The 20,455-nt window shown below is 37.4% G+C and overlaps 1 protein-coding gene and 1 pseudogene across 4 annotated transcripts; one reads left to right on the forward strand and one right to left on the reverse strand.

Annotated features, from left to right (window-relative positions):
- Positions 1 to 446: 446 nt before the first annotated feature.
- Positions 447 to 17,350, forward strand: LOC147291336 (uncharacterized protein At2g39795, mitochondrial-like). 3 transcript variants are annotated; one of them, XM_086236940.1, is made up of 3 exons: positions 447 to 1,166; positions 1,756 to 1,928; positions 17,276 to 17,350. In XM_086236940.1, coding segments are annotated over exons 1-3 (684 nt in total). In that variant the 5' UTR covers positions 447 to 657; the 3' UTR covers positions 17,278 to 17,350. The 3 variants fall into 3 exon arrangements, with proteins under 3 accessions (XP_086093066.1, XP_086093067.1, XP_086093065.1); XM_086236941.1 differs by lacking the exon at positions 17,276 to 17,350 and adding an exon at positions 3,135 to 3,308; XM_086236939.1 differs by lacking the exons at positions 1,756 to 1,928; positions 17,276 to 17,350 and adding an exon at positions 3,135 to 3,491 and having other exon boundaries at positions 456 to 1,166.
- On the reverse strand, positions 5,437 to 11,524 carry LOC147291337 (putative disease resistance RPP13-like protein 1; annotated as a pseudogene). The gene is made up of 4 exons (XR_015121199.1): positions 11,384 to 11,524; positions 11,199 to 11,305; positions 11,032 to 11,098; positions 5,437 to 9,567 (listed from the first exon to the last, which is right to left on the reverse strand). The product of XR_015121199.1 is annotated as a putative disease resistance RPP13-like protein 1 (transcript).
- Positions 17,351 to 20,455: the final 3,105 nt, after the last annotated feature.

The following is a 20,455-nucleotide window of genomic DNA, read 5'->3' on the forward strand; positions in this document are numbered from 1 at the left end:
TGGAAATTAAACGAGGCAAACTACAATGACCAAAGGGTAGTTTGGCCCTTTATTTTTGTTTTTGGAGTTTTAGAATTATAACCAAGTAATACTCAAGCTCTTATAAGAGCATCTACAATCATTTTTTTATATTTTTCTTCATATATATGAGAATAAGTTTGAGAAAAATTTTAAATTTGGAAAATGACTTTGCTAAAGTTGAAATTTCTTCAAATTATATAAAATTTGACTGTTAAAGATTTGGGAGCCCCATCTATTCAGAAAATTTTTTAAAAAATTAAATTTGACGAGATTTTAAGAAAGTTGAAACTGTGTTTTACATCATTTTTTTTTAATTTAAATTTGAGGAGCAATTTAGGAATAACTGAAGATACCCTAAAAAAAATTCTTCGTAACCGAATCACTCGACATGATTTGAACATTACTCGAGGTGGATTCAAACATCACTCGAGGGAGCTCGAAAACTCTAAAAAACAAAAAAAATTGGCCTAAATGTCTTTAACACGTCCTAAATTTCCCAAATTCGTCCTTGACTTTTTTAGTCTCCTCACTCTCTTTTTGGGCTAGTGAACGCAAAAGGGTTTTGGACCAAAACCCCCACTGTCTGCAATCCGAGCCAAACACTGCCGCCGCTTTGGGTACTATCGCGATACACAAATGTGGAGGAAAGCCATATCAATAGCAACAGCCGGCGGCGCAGGAGGCGCACTGTACCAGCCATGGCGCACGATAGCACGCCGCTGCTCAACCAACGACTCCTCCGCCATGAACTCGGTGCTCCTCCGCTCCCTCAAAGAGCACTACCTCGAAGTCACCCAAATGACCCCTCCCCCCAAGATCAGCCCTCCGTCGCCGTTCACCGTCGTCAAGGGCGCGCTCGACGGCAACGGCCCGGTGCTCAAGCGGAGCTACGGCGACGAGGAGATCAGCGTCTCCGTCATGCGAATGGCGCACTTCGTTCCCTCCGGAGAAGACGGCGACGAGGACATCAATCAGTTGTTCTTACACGTGGACGTTTCGAAGCCGGGGCAGAAGGAGTCTCTGAACCTTCTTTGTGGGCTGTACCCGGACTGTGTAGGCATTCACTCCGTCTCCATGCGGCCCAAGGCTGATGGCTTGAGCTCGATTGCGCAGCTTCCTTCCGTGTATACTGGCCCTGTTTTTGAGTAAGCCCTCTTCTTGTGCTTGTTCTTGTTTTCGATTTATTCATTGCTAACTTTTTTTTTTTGGTTAGTACTGTTTGTGGGTTATTTGTGATATTAAAAGTTTCATGCTTTAGAGTAATGGTAATGTGAACAAGTCCAAACCCTTGGGGTTAGCCAAAGTGGTTTGAGTGGGTGGGGTAATGGGTTAGGATTAGGATAGGTTCAGAGTCCGATTCCTTCCCCACACCACTAATTATTTAGGGTTGCAATGTTGCATTTGGTTAGAAGGGAAGAGCAAATTGGGGGTAAATAATTAATTTTTTTAAGGTAGGTTTCATATTTATTTCATACTTTATATAATAAAAGTCTTTTACTATATTATATGTTATAATATATATGAGACCAAAAAGAATAAATGACAAGACAATTTTAGATCGATTAAAATAAAATTGGACATACAGAAAAAATATAGTTTTAGATAACAGAGAATAGCTAATATCATGTTTTGTACCATTTTGTCTGGTTAGACAAGTGTTTGGGCTGTTAATCAGCACTATTGATCAGGTGATAAAGTGGAATTATGTCTCAATGAATGATATTGGCAATGCAGGACTGTTGGACAAGATAAGCTTACTCGTCATGTTATTGGAAAGAAGTTTCGATGTTGGAATCATAAATCGATAGCAAGTACATTTGTTTCCTCGATTAGTTTTTGTGGAGGTGGATTGAATTACTTGATCTTACATGTTTGCACTAGGCATAAAGTGGAACTAGAGCCAGAATGTAAGAGCGTAACAAACTTCATTTGTAAGAGGAATATCTTAACTGCTTAGGATTTTTCTTTTTTGTTTTCTAAATAGGGTGGATGTGATTTTCTATCTAAAAAGTAAAAAGCCTGAAGTCGCGTATTTGTTAGCTTTTCTTATTGCAAGGATTCAATTATGTGGTAACTGTCAACTATGAAGACAAATTGGAGCAGTACATAAAAATTAAAATATGTGGAAATTGATATAAGCAAACATTTATAGAAAAGGGTTGCATTTCCCATAGAGGGTTAACTGGGATGGTACTACTTTCCAGGGAAGTTACTTTTAGTTCTTTTCTTTTTTCATTTTTTTTTTATATATCAATTAGATCTTATGTAGACATGCTCAAGATTGGTTATGTTTTTCTAAAGCAGCCATTATAATATGGCATCCTCTTACGTTTGTATGGAAAACAATGCTTACTTTTGAAAAACAAATATGCTTCTATTCTGGCCCGAATGACTTTATTATTCTATCTGTGAAGCTCTTCTCCTCTTTCCTGTTTTAATTCAGAAGCAAACTTTTTGCTTCAGAGTAGAATACTAGTATATCTATTTTTTAAAAACCTGTGTATTGATTTAAAACTTGGTATAGACAAAAACAGAGAAAAGGAAAAGGAAAAGGAAAGAGGATGGGTTAAATCATTGATCTCAGTGTTCTTCACTGATCCAAATAGTTGAATTTTTCTTATCAATACCTTGCGATTTCTGATCTTGAAAGCATCTCTAGGTCAACAATGACTATATTTTTGTGACTGGAGAGGTCGTCGCATGAGATTGTATTTCTTGTGGAAAAGTTATACAAGCTAAGTTTGGTTTTTCCTTCAGCATTATATGGTCTCACAGATTCTTTCATATTAAAATTGATCATCTAACTTTATATTTCATGAGTATGTTAGGCCTTCTGAGTTTTATTTAATTTTGTATTCCTTCTGATTTTTATTTAATTTTGTATTCTTTTAGACTTTTAGTGTTGAGTCATTAATTACTGTATGCATATGCTATTGCTTGAAATAATTTATCCACTCATTGATGCTCCGTAATGTGCTTGAGTTACCTGAATGTTTTCTTTTTAATTTTTTGTAATTATTTTAATGGCCCTTAAGAAATAAAATCATCTTGTATTCTGATTTATGCATGATAAACTAATGCATATTTGGGTTGAATTGTTTTTCAATTGACAGAGATCTTGATGAAAGGCTGAGGGATGCATTTCACAGCTACATAGAAGAGCGGGGTGTGGGTGATAGTCTCTTTCCATTTCTTCGAGCATGGCTATATGTAAAAGATCATCGTAATCTTATGCGTTGGTTCAAATCTGTGGGAACATTCGTTAATGAAAACAAGTCAGTTAAAGATTCTTAGTTTCATAGAGCGGTTTAGAAAGAAAAAAAAAATATATATATATATGTATTTAGAAGTTTCAGTGCTAGTTCACCCTTAACACTAATTTGTCCTAAATAACTCAAGTTTTTTTGCATCTACTGTCTGGTAAGGCAATGCAGGCACATGCTAATATATATGTTCTTCTGTTTGAGTTATAGATATTATGCATATTTTGAAATTTTAAAACCATCTCATATTCAACTTCCCTCCATGATTATAATGGTGTGGTTTGCATTGTATTTGTGGTTTCCATGCATATTTCAGTTGATGAGTGTGTTGGGTGAGCTCTGTTTTCATTAAAGTTTTTTCTTTTATGTATCTGCTTGTCAATGTACTGTAAAACTTGCCTCCCCATGTAATATTTTGCACTGTTCTATATCTTAAGGGTAAATGATTCAACTTGTCCTCACGCCCTGCCCTATAACTATGAGTGAAGTTATACCCATTGTTTTCTATATGTCCAACTGGATATCATATAAGCACACTCTGCTGCTTCTCCGATGTTTGTTTTTACACCCATCATATTTCTGACGAGACGCGAGTTTGTAAATTGAATAATCTGGCAAGGCCTACGAGCTTCTAGCATCTACTAAAAGCATCTCAACTCAAACTTTCTGGTCAATAATTTGGCAAGGCCAAAATGCTCTGCTTAAATGCACCTCCTACATGTAATTTCTATGAATGACCGAAATTTGTCTGTTCAATTTATGAAATATGACACACAAAAGGAAAAGAATTAATTACAAATTTAAAGAGTAGTCAGAACTGCACAAAATGAAACTAGCAGTTAATTAATATAATTTTTTTTTTCTAACAAAAAGCATTTAGAAATTCTTTCCATGTACAGATTTAAATCAAACTTATTTAATATTTTAATGTACTTTTATTTACACGTGAAACTTCTTTCCATTCTTTTATTTTTTAATTTGTTTTCCCAAACTTTTACTTGTAAAACTTACTTCATGCAAGTTACACAATATAAAAGTAAAACACAACGATTATACCATTAATGTCATGAAAACATGACATACCAAGTTGGAAACATGAATGTCTAACTAAAAGCATTTAGAAATTCAAAAGTGGCCCTGGCCCAAAAAAAAAAAAAAGAAATTCAAAAGTGGCAACGATAAGACCATTCTACATTCACTTTAATGGTTCTCTTACCATTAAATAACAATATGAAATAAGACCACAAGGTGTGGGTTTTCAATATCAATCTGTAATATTTATGTAATATCAGTGGTAGTTCGCCCTTAACACTAAGTTGTCCTAAATAGCTCAAGTTTTTTTGCTTCTACTGTCTGGTAAGGCAATGCAGGCACATGCTAATATATATGTTCTTCTGTTTGAGTTATAGATATTATGCATATTTTGAAATTTTAAAGCCATCTCATATTCAACTTCCCTCCATGATTATAATGGTGTGGTTTGCATTGTATATGTGGTTTCCATGCTTATTTCAGTTGATGAGTCTGTTGGGTGAGCTCTGTTTTCATTAAAGTTTTTTCTTTCATGTGTCTGCTTGTCAATGTACTGTAAAACTTGCCTCCCCATGTAATATTTTGCACTGTTCTATATGTTAAGGGTACATGATTCAACTTGTCCTCACGCCCTGCCCTATAACTATGAGTGAACTTATACCCATTGTTTTCTATATGTCCAACAGGATATCATATAAGCACCCTCTGCTGCTTCTTCGATGTTTGTTTTTACACCCATCATATAAGTTACTTTATATATCATCATTTAAGAATCGTTTAATCTAGACCTAATCTGATAGGGTGCTTTCTGAAGAGACGCGAGTTTGTAAATTGAATAATCTGGCAAGGCCCGTGAGCTTCTAACATCTACTAAAAGCATCTCAACTTAAAAAAAAAAAAAAAAATAAATAAATCTCAACTTTCTGGTCAATAATGCTCTGCTTAAATGCATCTCCTACATGTAATTTTTATAGATGACCGAAATTTATCAAACTTGTAATTTCTTTTAATTTGTTTTCTCAAACTTTTAATTTCAAAACTTACCTCATGCAAGTTACACAGTATAAAAGCAAAACACAACCATTGTACCATTAATGTCATGAAAACATGACATACGAAGTTGAAAACATGAATGTCTAACTAAAAGCATTTAGAAATTCAAAAGTGGCAACGATAAGACCATTTTACATTCACTTTAATGGTTCTCTTACCATTTAATAACAAAATGAAATAAGACCACAAGGTGTGGGTTTTCAATATCAAAATATGACATAAGACATACGCGATGAGGCGTGGGTTCTCATCAATCTGTAATATCTATGTAAGGGATGTGGGCTATTTTGGGCCAGTATCGTCCTTTACCAGCTTCACATTTCTTTTGTAGCAGCGGACACTTCCAGATTTCAAGTTCCGTAAGTGAAAGAGGCAGGCCCTCCTCTGGAATGGATGCTAGCTTTGGACAGTTGCCGACCGAAAGAGATTGAAGAGAGGTGAGGAATTGAAATCCCTTGATGGATAGACACTGAAGATTTGGGAATCCTTCGATGTGCAGGTCAATGCGAGATTTGGGGAGCAGCATCTCCTTATTCTCGGGTGGAAACGACACCACATCTGGATCTTCACCTTCGATATCCAACTCTCTAAGAGAGGTGAGTCTGTGCAACCCCCACTCCAACAGCTGCTCACAAATTTTGACCCTCCAAATGCTCAGTGATGTTAGGTTGGGGGGAAAGGAAGTGAAACCTCCTTCACGGTAATCAATAACCAATTTCTGAAGAGAGTTGAGATTATGCATGTCGGGTAACTCCTCCAATTTGTCACAATCGGTGATCTGGATCTCTTTCAGATTGGAGGCTCTTCTTGGCAACCCCTCTCTCGGGAAGGAAACAAGACTTCCACAGTCAACAATAATTAACCTTTGACCCCTCTCTCGGTAAGGATTTAAGATTTTCAAATGTCAATATTGAAATATATTCAATACAAGTGTTTTCGTTGGAGAACCTATCGGTTATTAACTCCAGCTGCTTACAAAACCGTATATGAAGGTGCTTAAGAGCCCTGGGTAATTGGCCTCTGAATGATAAGGATGTCAGAGATGGACAAAGCGTTATCCGCAAGTGCTCAAGACAATGAGAAGAAGAAGACCAAGAACCATCTACCTCTGATTCCTCTTCTACTAATGATTTCAAATTTTCACACTTTCGAATCTGGTGTCTTGCAAAATACATCAGAGACTTGCAGCTCTCAATCTTTATGACTCTAAGAGAAGGTGGCAGACCAACATCTACAAAAGAAACTAGACTTGAGAATCCACATATTTCAAGCTCTTGAAGAGACATCAACTGATGCAACCCTTCTGGTACCTTCAAAAGACTTTCACAATCCTTCAAATTCAGATATTCAAGATTGGAAGCCATTCCAAATTGCACCAACTCCTCTGCTTCTCTTCCTAGCTTTTCAACAAGGGAAGAGTTGCCTTCAATATGCAAACGATGAAGAGAAGTAAGGTGCTGCAATAATCTATCCTCATTCTTCCACAAAGATGTCAAGTCCTCACAACCAGTAATCTTCAAATCTTTAACCTTTGTCAATCCTTGCAGGAAGTCATCATTTTCAAGTCTCAGCTCTGAAATATTTGAAAGACGGACGGACTCTAGTAATTCATAGCCAACTGCTCCTGTTTGGACCATCCCTTTGCAACTGTGGATGTTTAACTCACGAAGTTGTCTATAGTTGGCAAGTGAAACCACCAACTCCACACAATAAACAATCGTAAGCTTTTCTATTAAGGAAATAAGGTTCTCGGGTAGCCCACCCTTCAATTTTGGACATTTTCTTAAGGAAAGCATTTTTAGACTCTATAAGTACCATATTAGAGAAGAAAGTATTTCCAATCCATGTTGAAAATGTCAGACCACAATAACCACTAATGGTGAGCTCTTTGAGGTTTCTATGAGGTTCTAAATTGTCAAGTACAATTGATGCCATTTCATTTGTCCCACTGGAATCAGACCATTTTAGTAGCAGGACATCAAGTCTCTCCTTGCAAATTAAGTTGGCCTTCATAGCTTCATCGCCATTACTCACGTTCTCCAATCTTGAGAGGCACAATATCCCCTGGAGATTCAATAAGGGCCCTATCTCTCTTAGCCCTGATTTACTAGCTTTACCCACCACATAATTAGGCAACGATTGCAGATTTGTCAATCGACCTAGTTGTGCAGGCATTGCTTCCAATGAAGGGGCATCTGAATTGTTGAGATGACGCAGATTAATTAGATTCCTCATGTTTTTCGGTAGTGCCTTCAATTTATAACAACCTTCTAATATCAATGTCTGTAAGTTGTAAAGTTCACTGATTGATTTAGGCAAGGTTGTTATTTCTGTATGAGAAAGATCAAGATATCGTAGATACTTCAACTTACCAATTGAATTTGGCAGCTCAGTTATTTGATAGCCATTCAAAGAAAGCACCCATAAGTACTGCAACTTTGGCAATAAATCAAAAGTAATGTTATGAGCCAGATAATTCCAACGAGACTGTGAAAGTGGCAGAAAGGTTCGCAGCCGTTTAACTTCAGAAAAAGCCTGAAATATTTTGACCCCATCATACTCGGAAGCAATGTAAGACGAATGGCGAGCCTTTGGAAAACATCTAAGTTGCGAGTCATCATTCCCCTTGTCTTCCAATCTAAAACATATTTCTCCTGCAGCCCATTGTGCCAACTCCCCAACAAGGTCATGCATTACATATTTTGAACTGTATTTGCTGGATTTTTGAAATAATGACCTAGATCTTAGCTCTTGAAAATAATCACCACCTAACTCTTCCATTTGTTTATTGTCTTCTGGTCGCTGTTGAATCAAACCCTCAGCCATCCACAAAAAGATCAATTGCTTCTCTTCAAATTCATAATCATTTGGAAGTATCGAGCAGTAGGCAAAACACTGTTTCAAATATGAAGGGAGATAGTGATAACTCAATTTTAATACTGGTAGAATTCCTCTCTTGTCTGACTGGCTCCACAGTTTGTTGTTCAATATTCCTTCCCATTCGTCTATTTTTTTACAACGCAGAAGACCGCCAAGAGTCTTTGCAGCCAAAGGCAATCCTTTGCATTTTGCAATAATTTTCTCCTTAAGTGACTCAAAATTTTGTGGTCTGTCATTGTTAATGTCCAAAAGCGCATGTCTCTCAAAGACTTCCCAACAATGATCACTTGATATACACTCCAAGTTATGAACTCCGGTAGCTCCCACCATCTTTGCAACATCTTCATGTCTTGTTGTCAGAATTATCTTGCTTCCTGGTGCTTCAACAAGAAAGGAGGACTGCAATTGTGTCCATGAATCATAGTCACATGTTTCCCAAACATCATCTAAGACAATCAAAAACTTTTTACCTTCTAATTCCTTGCTAATACTTTGTTGAACATTATTTAGTTCCTTCAAATCACAGGGCCGGGAAGTGAGTGATTCAAGGATTGCCTGCGCTACTCTTAGAAGACTGAAGTCATCAGAAACACATACCCATACTTTTGGATAAAACTTTCCCGTTATATCACTATCATTGAATACGTGTCCTGCAAGTGTTGTCTTTCCAACTCCACCCGTACCAAAAATGGCAACTACATGATAATTGATGGCAGAAGCCTCTTCTTTTGACAGAAATTCAACAATTTGCCTTTTCTCTTCATCCCTTCCAATCACAGGTCCATCTGGCTGACAGGTACTGGGTGGCCTTTTCCATTCCTTAGTAGACATCCGAATTTCCTTCAACCCAAACTCCTTTTTACGTTTAGATGTATCTTGTAATCGATCAGTAATCTTGTTTATTTCTGAGTTCATATCAAAGCTGAATTTAGCTTTTGAAAACGAGCCCAATACCTTAGTTCCCTTTATCTTGCGCTTCAACATTTCAGTACCAAATTTGTCCAAAATGTTTTGCACATCATAAGCCAAGTCTCTGAGTTCATCTAGCCACTGTTTCACTGCCTCCTCCTCCAGTTGCCTCTCCTCTGCGTCTTTTAGCACCGCTTGAATTGAAGACAAGTTAGCACGCCATTTCTCCAGCGTTTGGTTGACACCCATTAGGCGCCCAAAGTAGCCAAGGACCTCGCAATGCGCCAACTTGTCGAGCAGCACCTGAAGGACTGCCCCAACAATAGCCTCTTCCATGAAAGCAATCAAGATCGTATAGAAGAAGAAAGTGAGCGAAAGCTTGAGAAGAATCGATCAAGAGTAGTCAAAACTGCACAAAATGAAACTAGCAGTTAATTAATAGGGGAAAAGCATGTGCAGTGCAGGTCTCATCTTATTCATAAGTAAATTAATATAATTTATTTTTTCCTAACTAAAAGCATTTAGAAATTCAAAAGTGGCCCTGGCCAAAAAATAAATAAAAAAATTCAAAAGTGGCAACGATATGACCATTTTACATTCACTTTAACGGTTGCAGTTCTCTTACCATTTAATAACAATATATATTGTAGTCCAGTTCTCTTACCATTCAATTCAATTTTGTTAACATCATACTTTCCAAGTCATTTTAGGTCCCATTTGTTATGTTGGACTTATCCCTACCGTGCATGACTGGATTATACTTAATTAAATTTTATTGAACTAAAATTGTATTGTATGGAGACACGAATTTAATCGTACAGTAAAATACAGCCCGCTTCAAGCATATAAGCTTTGTATGCTTAGTATTATAGAATATAACCCAATCCGGCCAATCCGACCACAGTGTGACAAAGTGTTTTCTCATCCCCGCTCCGTATGCATAGTATTTCTCTGAGAATCATGAAAATAAGTAAATTCATTCACAATTTCCAAGCATTTATGACTGATAATGACACAGGATTGGGAAATAATTTTGTGCTTATTAGGGCACATGATCTATGTGCCCTAATATGATGCGACAAATCTAATTTATATACATCATTAATTATATGCCACATTAACTTATTTAGTTGGCACAACTAATTCTCCCTTGCAAGAGTGAAGGATATTGTTTGATGAGGGGAGGGGGAGGGGGAGGGGGAGGGGAGGAACGGTGATGGTGGGATGAAAGGTAGAGAAATGTTAATGTTGGGGCTGGGCATATATGTAACGAAGAACAAGATATGGTGAATCTGACTAGGAGAGGGAGTTAATTTTTTATTTATTAGAATTTAAATGTCATAAGAGTTATATAAAAGGTTAAAATGGTCTCTGTAAAAAATGATGTGGCAAATCAATTAAGACATGTATTTAATTAAATTAAATATTTAAAATGACATGAAATTCCATGTCATTAGGGCACAAAAATATGGCACAAGATTAGGGCACTCTAGCATTGCCCTTTTTATTTATAGCCTACAACTTGCTGTGAATAACAATTTTTAAAATACATGTATATGATAATCAAGTCCTCCTCTAGAGAACTGATCGAAGCCACCATGAATAAACATAGCTCGATCGATGAACGAAAGAAGGTATTCTTCTATTTCTCAGATTTTATTTATAAATTTCATGCATATGCTATGATTAGGTCTTGGTTATTTGGTTTTGATTCGAGAAAAGAAAATTTATAAAGTAGTCAGAACTGCACAAAGTGAAACTAGCAGTTAGGTGGGTGAAGAGCAGGGGCAGATCTTGTCTCATTGATACACACATATGCACATTAAATTAAATAAAATTATGAAATGGATTTCCAGTTGCAAGAAGCACTTACGTTGGATCTGAACTGATTGCCCAGGAAATCCAAATTGAAGGTATCTGAAAAATTGAATCCCACTTACCTGTATCCATAAAACATAAATTGAAACACTGAAAAAGTGAAGAAATGATTGATTGAATATTTTTATGAGGGACTGAAGCAATAAGGTATCTAGTATCTACCTTGTGCTGTAGAAACTCTCGTATAATCAAAAGTAACAGAACACGTTACAAATGCAAATTCCGACTTGTTATGTTCTTCAAACAGATTGAGGAACTGTATGTGCTTACTGTCAAAGAGTGAGCAGAGAAAATAAATACAAGAAAAGAGGAGCAAATTAAGTAACAAATAAATGACAATTAAGTACCAGTTTAATTAAATCATTGGATCAGCAGCAGATGGGTGTTTCTTGATCACCAACCAAAGTGATCGAGAGTGCTGGAAATGATAGAGTTTCAAAACGCTATTTCTACTTTGAATACACCGGCAAAGATGACTTTGGCTTTTCATAAAGTTGGAATCTTCAAGATTTGGTACAGGATTGCTTTTTGGCCACACAAAATAAAAAGGGTAGGGATCTACTGTCCCCAAATCCCCTGTCACTGCTGTCCCCTCTCACAAAACAAAAAATTACCAAATGATCCTCAAAATTTGTGAGTGGGAACAAAAAAAGACAATTGATTTGAGAACAGGAGATCTCTAATATTAGAGTTTAGGCCTTTAGAATATTTTAAATTATTTTTTATATAAAAATATATTATAGTTTACTAGTTTAGGATTTAAAAACAATTAAATAAAACTCCAAAATGGTCAAACGAAACTCCAAATCATTTTTTTTCTTTACAATTGCCCAAAGGCCTCAAACCCTAATCAATCTTAAACCTTTTAATTTTTTTCTCTTTTTTATTTGTTTTTTCCTTTTTTCCTTTTTTTTTTCTTTTTTTTTTTCTTCTTTTTCCTTTCTTTCCTTTCCTTTCCCAAGGGTTTAAATTTCAATTTTGAGGGAGTCCGAAATTTTAACATTCATTCGACAAAAATTCAAAATGTTTCGGCAAAATATTCGAAATTTCGGGTAAATTTTGAACACCCTAACAGCCAAATTTTTTGAATTTCGTCGAAATTTAGCAAAATTTCGTCACCTGCACAACAACCCAAGAACCCAGCTAACCAACTTACCTCACCTGCACAGTCGAGGGAGAAAGAAGGGGTGGCGGGGGGCGGCAGAGCAGCAGCAGCAGCAGCAGCGGCAGCGGCAAGGGGGAGATCGAAGAAGAAAGAGGCGATGGCAGGGGGGTGACGGCAGGGGGGCGACAGCGGGGACTACGGTAGGGGGACGACAGTGGGGGGGCAACGGCAGAGGAGAGAGAGAGAGAGAGAGAGAGAGAGAGAGAGAGAGAGAGAGAGAGAGAGAGAGAGAGAGAGAGAGAGAGAGAGAGAGAGAACAATGGAGCTGAACTGCAGACTCGGGGGGAGAAGAAAGGAAAGGAAGGAAAAAGAAGAAAAAAAAAAGGAAGAAAAAAAATTAAAAAAGGAAAAAAAATTAAAAAAAAAAAAATTAAAAGGTTTAGGATTGATTAGGGTTTGAGGCCTTTGGGCAATTGTAAAGAAAAAAAATGGTTTAGAGTTTCGTTTGACCATTTTAGAGTTTCATTTAATTGTTTTTAAACCTTAAACTAGTAAACTATAATATATTTCTATATAAAAAATAATTTAAAATACCCTAAAGGGCCTAAACTCTAATATCATATACCATCTCTTAAACAATATAGAATATAGATTATAAAATACATAGGGTTTAGTGTATAGATTATATAGTATAAATAATATACTAATTTTATTTAACAGTATTTGTCTCCATCGTGCATTATATTCATCTTATATCACATAAAACCTACTATATAATTTGGTTTCTTCAATTTTTTTTTATCAATTTAGTAGATAATATGTTAAATAAACATATGGTAAAGTTTCATTCAAAATTTTCGTATTTTGATAGTAATTTCCGTAATTTCTGTCTAATTTTTGTCGAAATTTAAAAATATTCGAAATTTCCGTCGAAATTTCCATCGAAATTTTCTCGAAACCCAAAATTTTATTCCTTGATCTCTATACAATAAAAAGAGACATTTTTGCACTAATATCACCCATAAAAAAAATTTTTACAATTAACCACTCATATTTCACATGAGTGACAATCTGAATCTACCATCTACCGTTTATATTTGTCAATATTTTTGTTAACTTGAAGAGTTTTTTAGTCAATTCATTTCATAGTGCATTTAAGAATTTGATAAAAAAAAAAAATTGATTCTAGATATACACCCACTTAATTTTGCTGACTTGACGCACTAACACTTATTTAATGAATATATAAAATTTTAATTTTTAATTAAAAAATAACAAATACTCCACCCCACCTTCTCTGGTGTTGGCTCCTCTTTCCGGCCAACCACCCCACCTAGCCCCTCTCTTGCTCCTCTTTTCCCCTCCCTAGCCCCTCCCCCTCCCCCTCATCCTCCTCCTCCTCCTACTCCTCCTCCTCCTCCTAAGCCTATCCCCGCCCCACCCCCCACCCCCAGCCCCGTCGCACCCCCCCCACCCAGGCCCGACACCGTCGCACCCCCCACCCAGCTAGCTCCCTGTGTATCTCTTCTCTCCCTCTCTCTCTCTCTCTGTCTTCCTATTTCTCCTCTTTCTCTCTCTCGTCTGCTTGGAGGCCGACGACTTCTGTAACCGGCGACTAGGTCGAGGAATGAGCTTTGAGGTCTGGCGCGGGTGACTGGCAGGCAGAGATGGTAGCATCGACAAAGAAAAAGAGAGGGGAAGAGAGGGGAAGAGAGGGAAGGAGAGGAAGAGAGAGAAAAAGAGGGAGAGAGAGAGAGAGAGAGAGAGAGAGAGAGAGAGAGGGCGATGGAGAGAGAAATAGGAGGACGACCGGCGGCTTGTGGGCTTGAGCCGGAAAGAAGAGTCGCCGCCGGCTAGGTGGGTGAGGTGGGATTTTTGTGTGTGAGTATTTCTTTTTTTTATAATTATATTTTAGAAATAGTTTTTAAAATAAATATTATTTTTTAATTGTTTTCATGGACAATAGGAAGTTTGAGAAAAAAATTTCAAATTTAACATAAAATGTAACAGTAAGAGGTAAATTATCACCTATGTGAAAGTATAGGGTGGTATTAGTGCAAAAAAAACTAATAAAAGGATAGTTGCTTGCTTTAAGTATGAGCATCTCCAATGCTCCAAAAATTCATATATACTATTTTTTTTTTTTTAAATAGACATCACTAGCACTTTTGTATGATGCATTTACAATTTTAGTACTTAACAATAATCTTTGTAGAAATAACATTTTTTGAATAGAAAAAGTCCTAAATACCCCTTGCATTTTCTTGTTATTACATTTTGACATTAAATCATGTTTGACCACAAAAATAATATTAAAAAAAATTAAAAACAAAAAACCATCAGACCACCCTCTCCAATCTCCTCCGTCATCCCATTAAGATCAAGCAAGATCAAGCCAAACCCAAGATCGAAGCCAAGCCATTACAGTAAGCCAAGATCAAAACTATTACATATATATATATATATATAGAAAGGCTCCATTGTAGGATTTTACATATAATTTTATTTGTAAGATACCTCATAGGCTCAATTCCATGAAATTTTTTAACAATCCAAATCGTTTATTGTTTAGACCTCTATTTATAGATCATCTTTGTAAAAAATTATCCGAATCAAAAATTATTTATATATCTAAATTTGATCAAACAAATAGACAATTTTATAAGATAAAAATTATTCGTCTATTTGATTGATTAAATTTAGATAAGTAAATAATTTTTAATTTGACTAATTTTTTGTAAGAATAATTTATAAATAATAGAGGTTTAAAAAATAAACTGCTTGTGGAGTGTTGAAAAACTTCAAAAGAGTTAGCCCACAAGGTTTTCTACAAATAATTTTATTTGTAGGATTCTACAATGAAGCCTTTATATATAGTCACAGTCGTAGAGAAGAACTTCTCCGTAACCATATTACACTGACATGGCATCACCTCCACTCTCTTATTGGTACACGATAGCACGCCGCCGCTCAACCACCGACTTCTCCGCCGTGAACTGGGTGCTCCTCTGCTCCCTCAAAGAGCACTACCTCGAAGTCACCCGAATGACCCCTCCCCCCATGATCAGCCCTCCGTCGCCGTTCACCGTCATCAAGGGTGCGCTCGACGGCAACGGCCCGGTACTCAAGCGGAGCTACGGCGACGAGGAGATCAGTGTCTCCGTCATGCGAATGGCGCACTTCGTTCCCTCCGGAGAAGACGGCGACGAGGACATCAATCAGTTGTTCTTACACGTTGACGTTTCGAAGTCGGGGGAGAAGGAGTCTCTGAACCTTCTTTGTGGGCTGAACCCGGACTGTGTAGGCATTCACTCCGTCTCCATGCGGCCCAAGGCTGATGGCTTGAGCTTGATTGCGCAGCTTCCTTCCGTGTATACTGGCCCTGTTTTTGAGTAAGCCCTCTTCTTCTTCTTCTGCTTGTTCTTGTTTTCGATTTATTCATTGCTAATTTTTTTTTGTTGGTACTGTCTGTGGGTTGTTTTGTGATACTGAAAGTTTCATGCTTTAGAGTAATATATGGTAATGTGAACAAGTACAAGCCCTTGGGGTTAGCTCAAGTGGTTTGAGTGGGTGGGGTAATGGGTTAGGATTAGGATAGGTTCAGAGTCCGATTCCTTCCCCACACCACTAATTGTTTAGGGTTGCAATGTTACATTTGGTTATAAGGGAAGAGCAAATGGGGGTATATAGTTTTGGACCATTTTCTCTGGTTAGACAAGTGTTTGGGCTGTTAATCAGCACTATTGATCAGGTGATAAAGTGGGATTATGTCTCAATGAATGATACTGGCGATGCGGGACTGGTGCACAAGATAAGCTTACTCATCATGTTATCAGAAAGAAGTTTCGATGTTGGAATCATAAATTGATAGCAAGTCCATTTGTTTCCTTGATTAGATTTGTGGTGGTGGATTGAATTACTTGATCTTACATGTTTGCACTAGGCATAAAGTGGAAGTAGAGCCAGAATGTAAGAGCGTAACAAACTTCATTTGTAAGAGGAATATCTTAACTGCTTAGGATTTTTCTTTTTTGTTTTCTAAATAGGGTGGATGTGATTTTCTATCTAAAAAGTAAAAAGCATGAAGTCGCTTATTTGTTAGCTTTTCTTATGGAAAGGATTCAATTATGTGGTGACTGTCAACTATGAAGACAAATTGGAGCAGTACATAAAAATTAAAATAAATGGAATTTGATATAAGCAAATATTTATAGTAAAGGGTTTCACTTCCCATAGAGGGTTAACTAGGATGGTACTACTTTCCAGGGAAGTTACTTTTCGTTCTTTTCTTTTTTCATTTTTTTTTATATCAATTAGATCTTATGTACACATGCTCAAGATTGGTTCTGTTGTTCTAAAGCAGGCATTATATATGGCATCCTCTTATGTTTGTCTAGAAAACAATGCTTCCTTTTGAAAACAAACATGCTTCTATACTGGGCCGAATGACTTTATTATTCTATCTTTGAAGCTCTTCTCCTCTTTCCCGTTTTAATTGAGAAGCAAACGTTTGGCTTCAAAGTAGAATACTAGTATATCTATTTGTTAAAAACCTGTGTATTGATTTAAAACTTGGTATAGACAAAAACAGAGAAAAGGAAAAGGAAAAGGAAAGAGGACGGGTTAAATCATTGATCTCAGTGTTCTTCACTGACCCAAATAGTTGAATTTTTCTTATCAATACCTTGCGATTTCTGATCTTGAAAGCTTCTCTAGGTCAACAATGACTACATTTTTGTGACTGGAGAGGTCGTCACATGAGATTGTAGTTCCTGTGGAAAAGTTATACAAGCTAAAGTTTGGTTTTTCCTTCAGCATTATATGGTCTAACAGCTTCTTTCATATTAAAATTGATCATCTAACTTTATATTTCATGAATAGGTTAGGCCTTCTGATTTTTATTTAATTTTGTATACTTTTAGTGTTGAGTCATTAATTACTGTATGCATATGCTATTGCTCGAAATAATTTATCCACTCATTGATGCTCCATAATGTGCTTGAGTTACCTGAATGTTTTCGTTTGAATTTTTTGTAATTGTTTTAATGGCCCTTAAGAAATAAAATCATCTTGTATTCTGATTTATGCATGATAAACTAATGCACATTTGGGTTGAATTGTTTTCAATTGACAGAGATCTTGATGAAAGGATGAGGGATGCATTTCACAGCTACATAGAAGAGCGGGGTGTGGGTGATAGTCTCTTTCCATTTCTTCGAGCATGGCTATATGTAAAAGATCATCGTAATCTTATGCGTTGGTTCAAATCTGTGGGAACATTCATAGAGCGGTTTAGAAAAAAAAAAAATGTATTAGCAGTTTCAGTGCTAGTTTGCCCTTAACACTAATTTGTCCTAAATAGCTCAAGTTTTTTGCTTCTACTGTCTGGTAAGGCAATGCAGGCACATGCTAATATATATGTTCTTCTGTTTGAGTTATAGGTATTATGCATATTTTGAAATTTTAAAACCATCTCATATTCAACTTCCCTCCATGATTATAATGGTGTGGTTTGCATTGTATACGTGGTTTCCATGCATATTTCAGTTGGGTGACAGGACCGTCCCCGGATTTCGCCCTGAAACCCGGAGAGGCCCTGTGGGAATCCAAAATCAAGGAAAATCCTACCGAAAATTCGGCAGAACCTCCCCTGAAAATGGACTAACCCAAAATTTTCAGAACCTGTTAAAAGCACTTCTAAAATCTTCAGCCACCTCTACCGCAACCAAAAAGGGTCTCAGACCCAAACATACCACAATAACATAAGGTTCCAGTATGGTTTTCAGAGCCACTACTTTTACTACGACAAATTTTACAGTTAAAGTAAAAAGGAACTTCCAAAATGAAAACGATGCCTACAAGATCTGGGTAAAGAAAATGGACGTTATTCCTCGACGTGATTGGCTCGACCTCCACCAAAGCTACGGCCTGGGGCAAACAATATAAGACAAAACAAGAAAATTGTGAGATAACTCAGTGAGTAGACAAGTTATGAAAACGAAACATAAAGTTAGATTATCTTCTAGAAGTCATACAATAAAAATCTTTAAGACCTTACACTCGCTCTTTGAAATCCCCCAGCTTTAAAACTATTTCGCAATCCATTTTCGAAAATCATCTCAAATAAACCTCAATATACGAAAAAAAAAACAATAAAACTTTCCAAGCTGAGAAATAGCAAATCTGAACTGAAATTATCCTTATAAACTGATATCTCAAAACACTTACACTTGTACCCGTACTGTAAACATTGTCCTGGCCACAATCCCGCGCACGGGCAGGCTCAAATCCTGGCCACAATCTCGCACGGAGGAGTCACTCCGCACGAGCAGGCTCGTATCCTGGCCCCAATCTCGTGCGGATGACCCTTCCGCACGAGCAGGCTCACATCCTGGCCACAATCTCGTACGGATGACCCTTCCGCACGAGCAGGCTCACATCTTGGCCACAATCTCGTACGGATGACCCTTCCGCACGAGCAAGCTCACATCCTGGCCACAATCTCGTACGGATGACCCTTCCGCACGAGCAGGCTCACATCCTGGCCACAATCTTGTACGGAGGGGTCACTCCGTACGAGCAGGCTCGTATCCTGGCCACAATCTCGTACGGAGGGTCGCTCCGCACGAGCAGGCTCACATCCTGGCCACAATCCCGTACGGAGGGGTCACTCCGCACGAGCAGGCTCGTACGATCAGTACTTGCATTTTCAATTCACAACATTTCCACTTCCAAAAATAAATTGTCATTGTACTTTCCCAAAAGAACTTTAAATCCATATGTCAACATTTATTCACCAAATCCCAAATCAGATTCAAGATATTAAGATTAATAAAATTAATAAATTTCTATACTCTTACTAGAAAACCCGAAAGTCCACTCTGATTTACTAATTCTCAATTAAAACTCGAGATAATCAAATAAGTAAATTCATAAGGTTTATAAAATGCTTTCACAAATAAACGTCCACTCACAGTGAAAAGTTAGCGTCGATCCCTCGCTGGATCACCTTGAGCCTCGAGGTGCTGCCTGGAATTGAGGGAATTGGTGTCAGAAATTGGCCGGAAATGAGGAGAGAGGTCGGCGGCCTGTGGTGGTTTTCTGAGTAGAAATTGCACTGGTGGAAGGACGGGCTGGCGCGGGAAGGTAGCTGGGAGGTTGATCGGCGCCGGGGGAGCACACCAGTGGGTCTGGGTCGGTGGAAGGTGGCCGACGGCGTGGTTTCCAGTGGTAGCTGTGTGTGTGCGCAGGGGAGGTGCGAGAGAGAGAGAGAGAGCTCGGGGGAGGGAGGGTGGTCAGCGTCTGGGGTTGCTCGCCGGAATCCAAGTCGGCGGGAGTGGCCGGCGATGGTGTCTCGGAGGGGGTGTGTGTGCACGGGGAGGAAGGCTCCAGAGAGCCCGAGAGAAGTCGGGGGGAGGGGGGAAAGAAATCTGAGGAGAGAGAGACTCCTTTTTGGGTTTTTAAAATTCATTTCTATAAATTTACAAAATTGCCCCTCGTTTCAATTGCCCGTATCTTTCAAACCGTAATTCGAAATGACGCGTGCTACGTGTCTATGAAATCGTGGAATCAAAGCCTATCTAACGGACCCGAAGTCAAAATCGAAATCCCATTTATTTTAAAAGTCAACTTTGGGTCATGCCCAAACATAAATAAAAATGAAAATTTTAAATCCAAACCCTTTTTATTTTCCAAATAAATCCTAAAATCTTTAAAATACAATTCAACATCTTTTAAAAACCTCTCAAAACCATAGTCAAGTAAAAATTTAAATTTCCAGTGAAAATTTGGGTCGGGTCGTTACATTGGGTGAGCTCTGTTTTCATTAAAGTATTTTCTTTTATGTGTCTGCTTGTCAATATACTGTAAAACTTGCCTCCCCATGTAATATTTTGCACTGTTCTATATCTTAAGGGTACATGATTCAACTTGTCCTCATGCCCTGCCCAATAATTATGAGTGAACTTATACCCTTTCTTTTCCATATGTCCAACGCACACTCTGCTGCTTATCCGATTGTTTTTACACCCATCGTATAAGTTTATTTTTAAGTTACTTTATATATCATCATATAAGAACCTTTTAATCTATACCTAATATGATAGAGTGTTTTATGAAGAGACGTGAGTTTGTTAATTGAATAATCTGGCAAGGCCATGAGCTTCTAGCATCTACTAAAAGCATCTCAACTTTAAAAAAAAAACAAAACAAAACAAAAAACATGTCAACTTTCTGATCAATAATCCGGCAAGGCCAAAATGCTCTGCTTAAATGCACTTCCTACGTGTAATTTGATTTCTATGGATGACCGAAA

The sequence above is a fragment of the Dryas octopetala genome, chromosome 3 (assembly GCF_963921425.1).
Source record: "Dryas octopetala chromosome 3, drDryOcto1.1, whole genome shotgun sequence".
NCBI lineage: Eukaryota > Viridiplantae > Streptophyta > Magnoliopsida > Rosales > Rosaceae > Dryas > Dryas octopetala.

Coding starts and splice junctions, on each gene's coding strand:
- LOC147291336 (XM_086236939.1), top strand. CDS start 658: ATGTGGAGGAAAGCCATATCAATAGCAACAGCCGGCGGCGCAGGAGGC. Junction 1,167..3,134: donor TATACTGGCCCTGTTTTTGA/GTAAGCCCTCTT, acceptor TTCAATTGACAG/AGATCTTGATGAAAGGCTGA.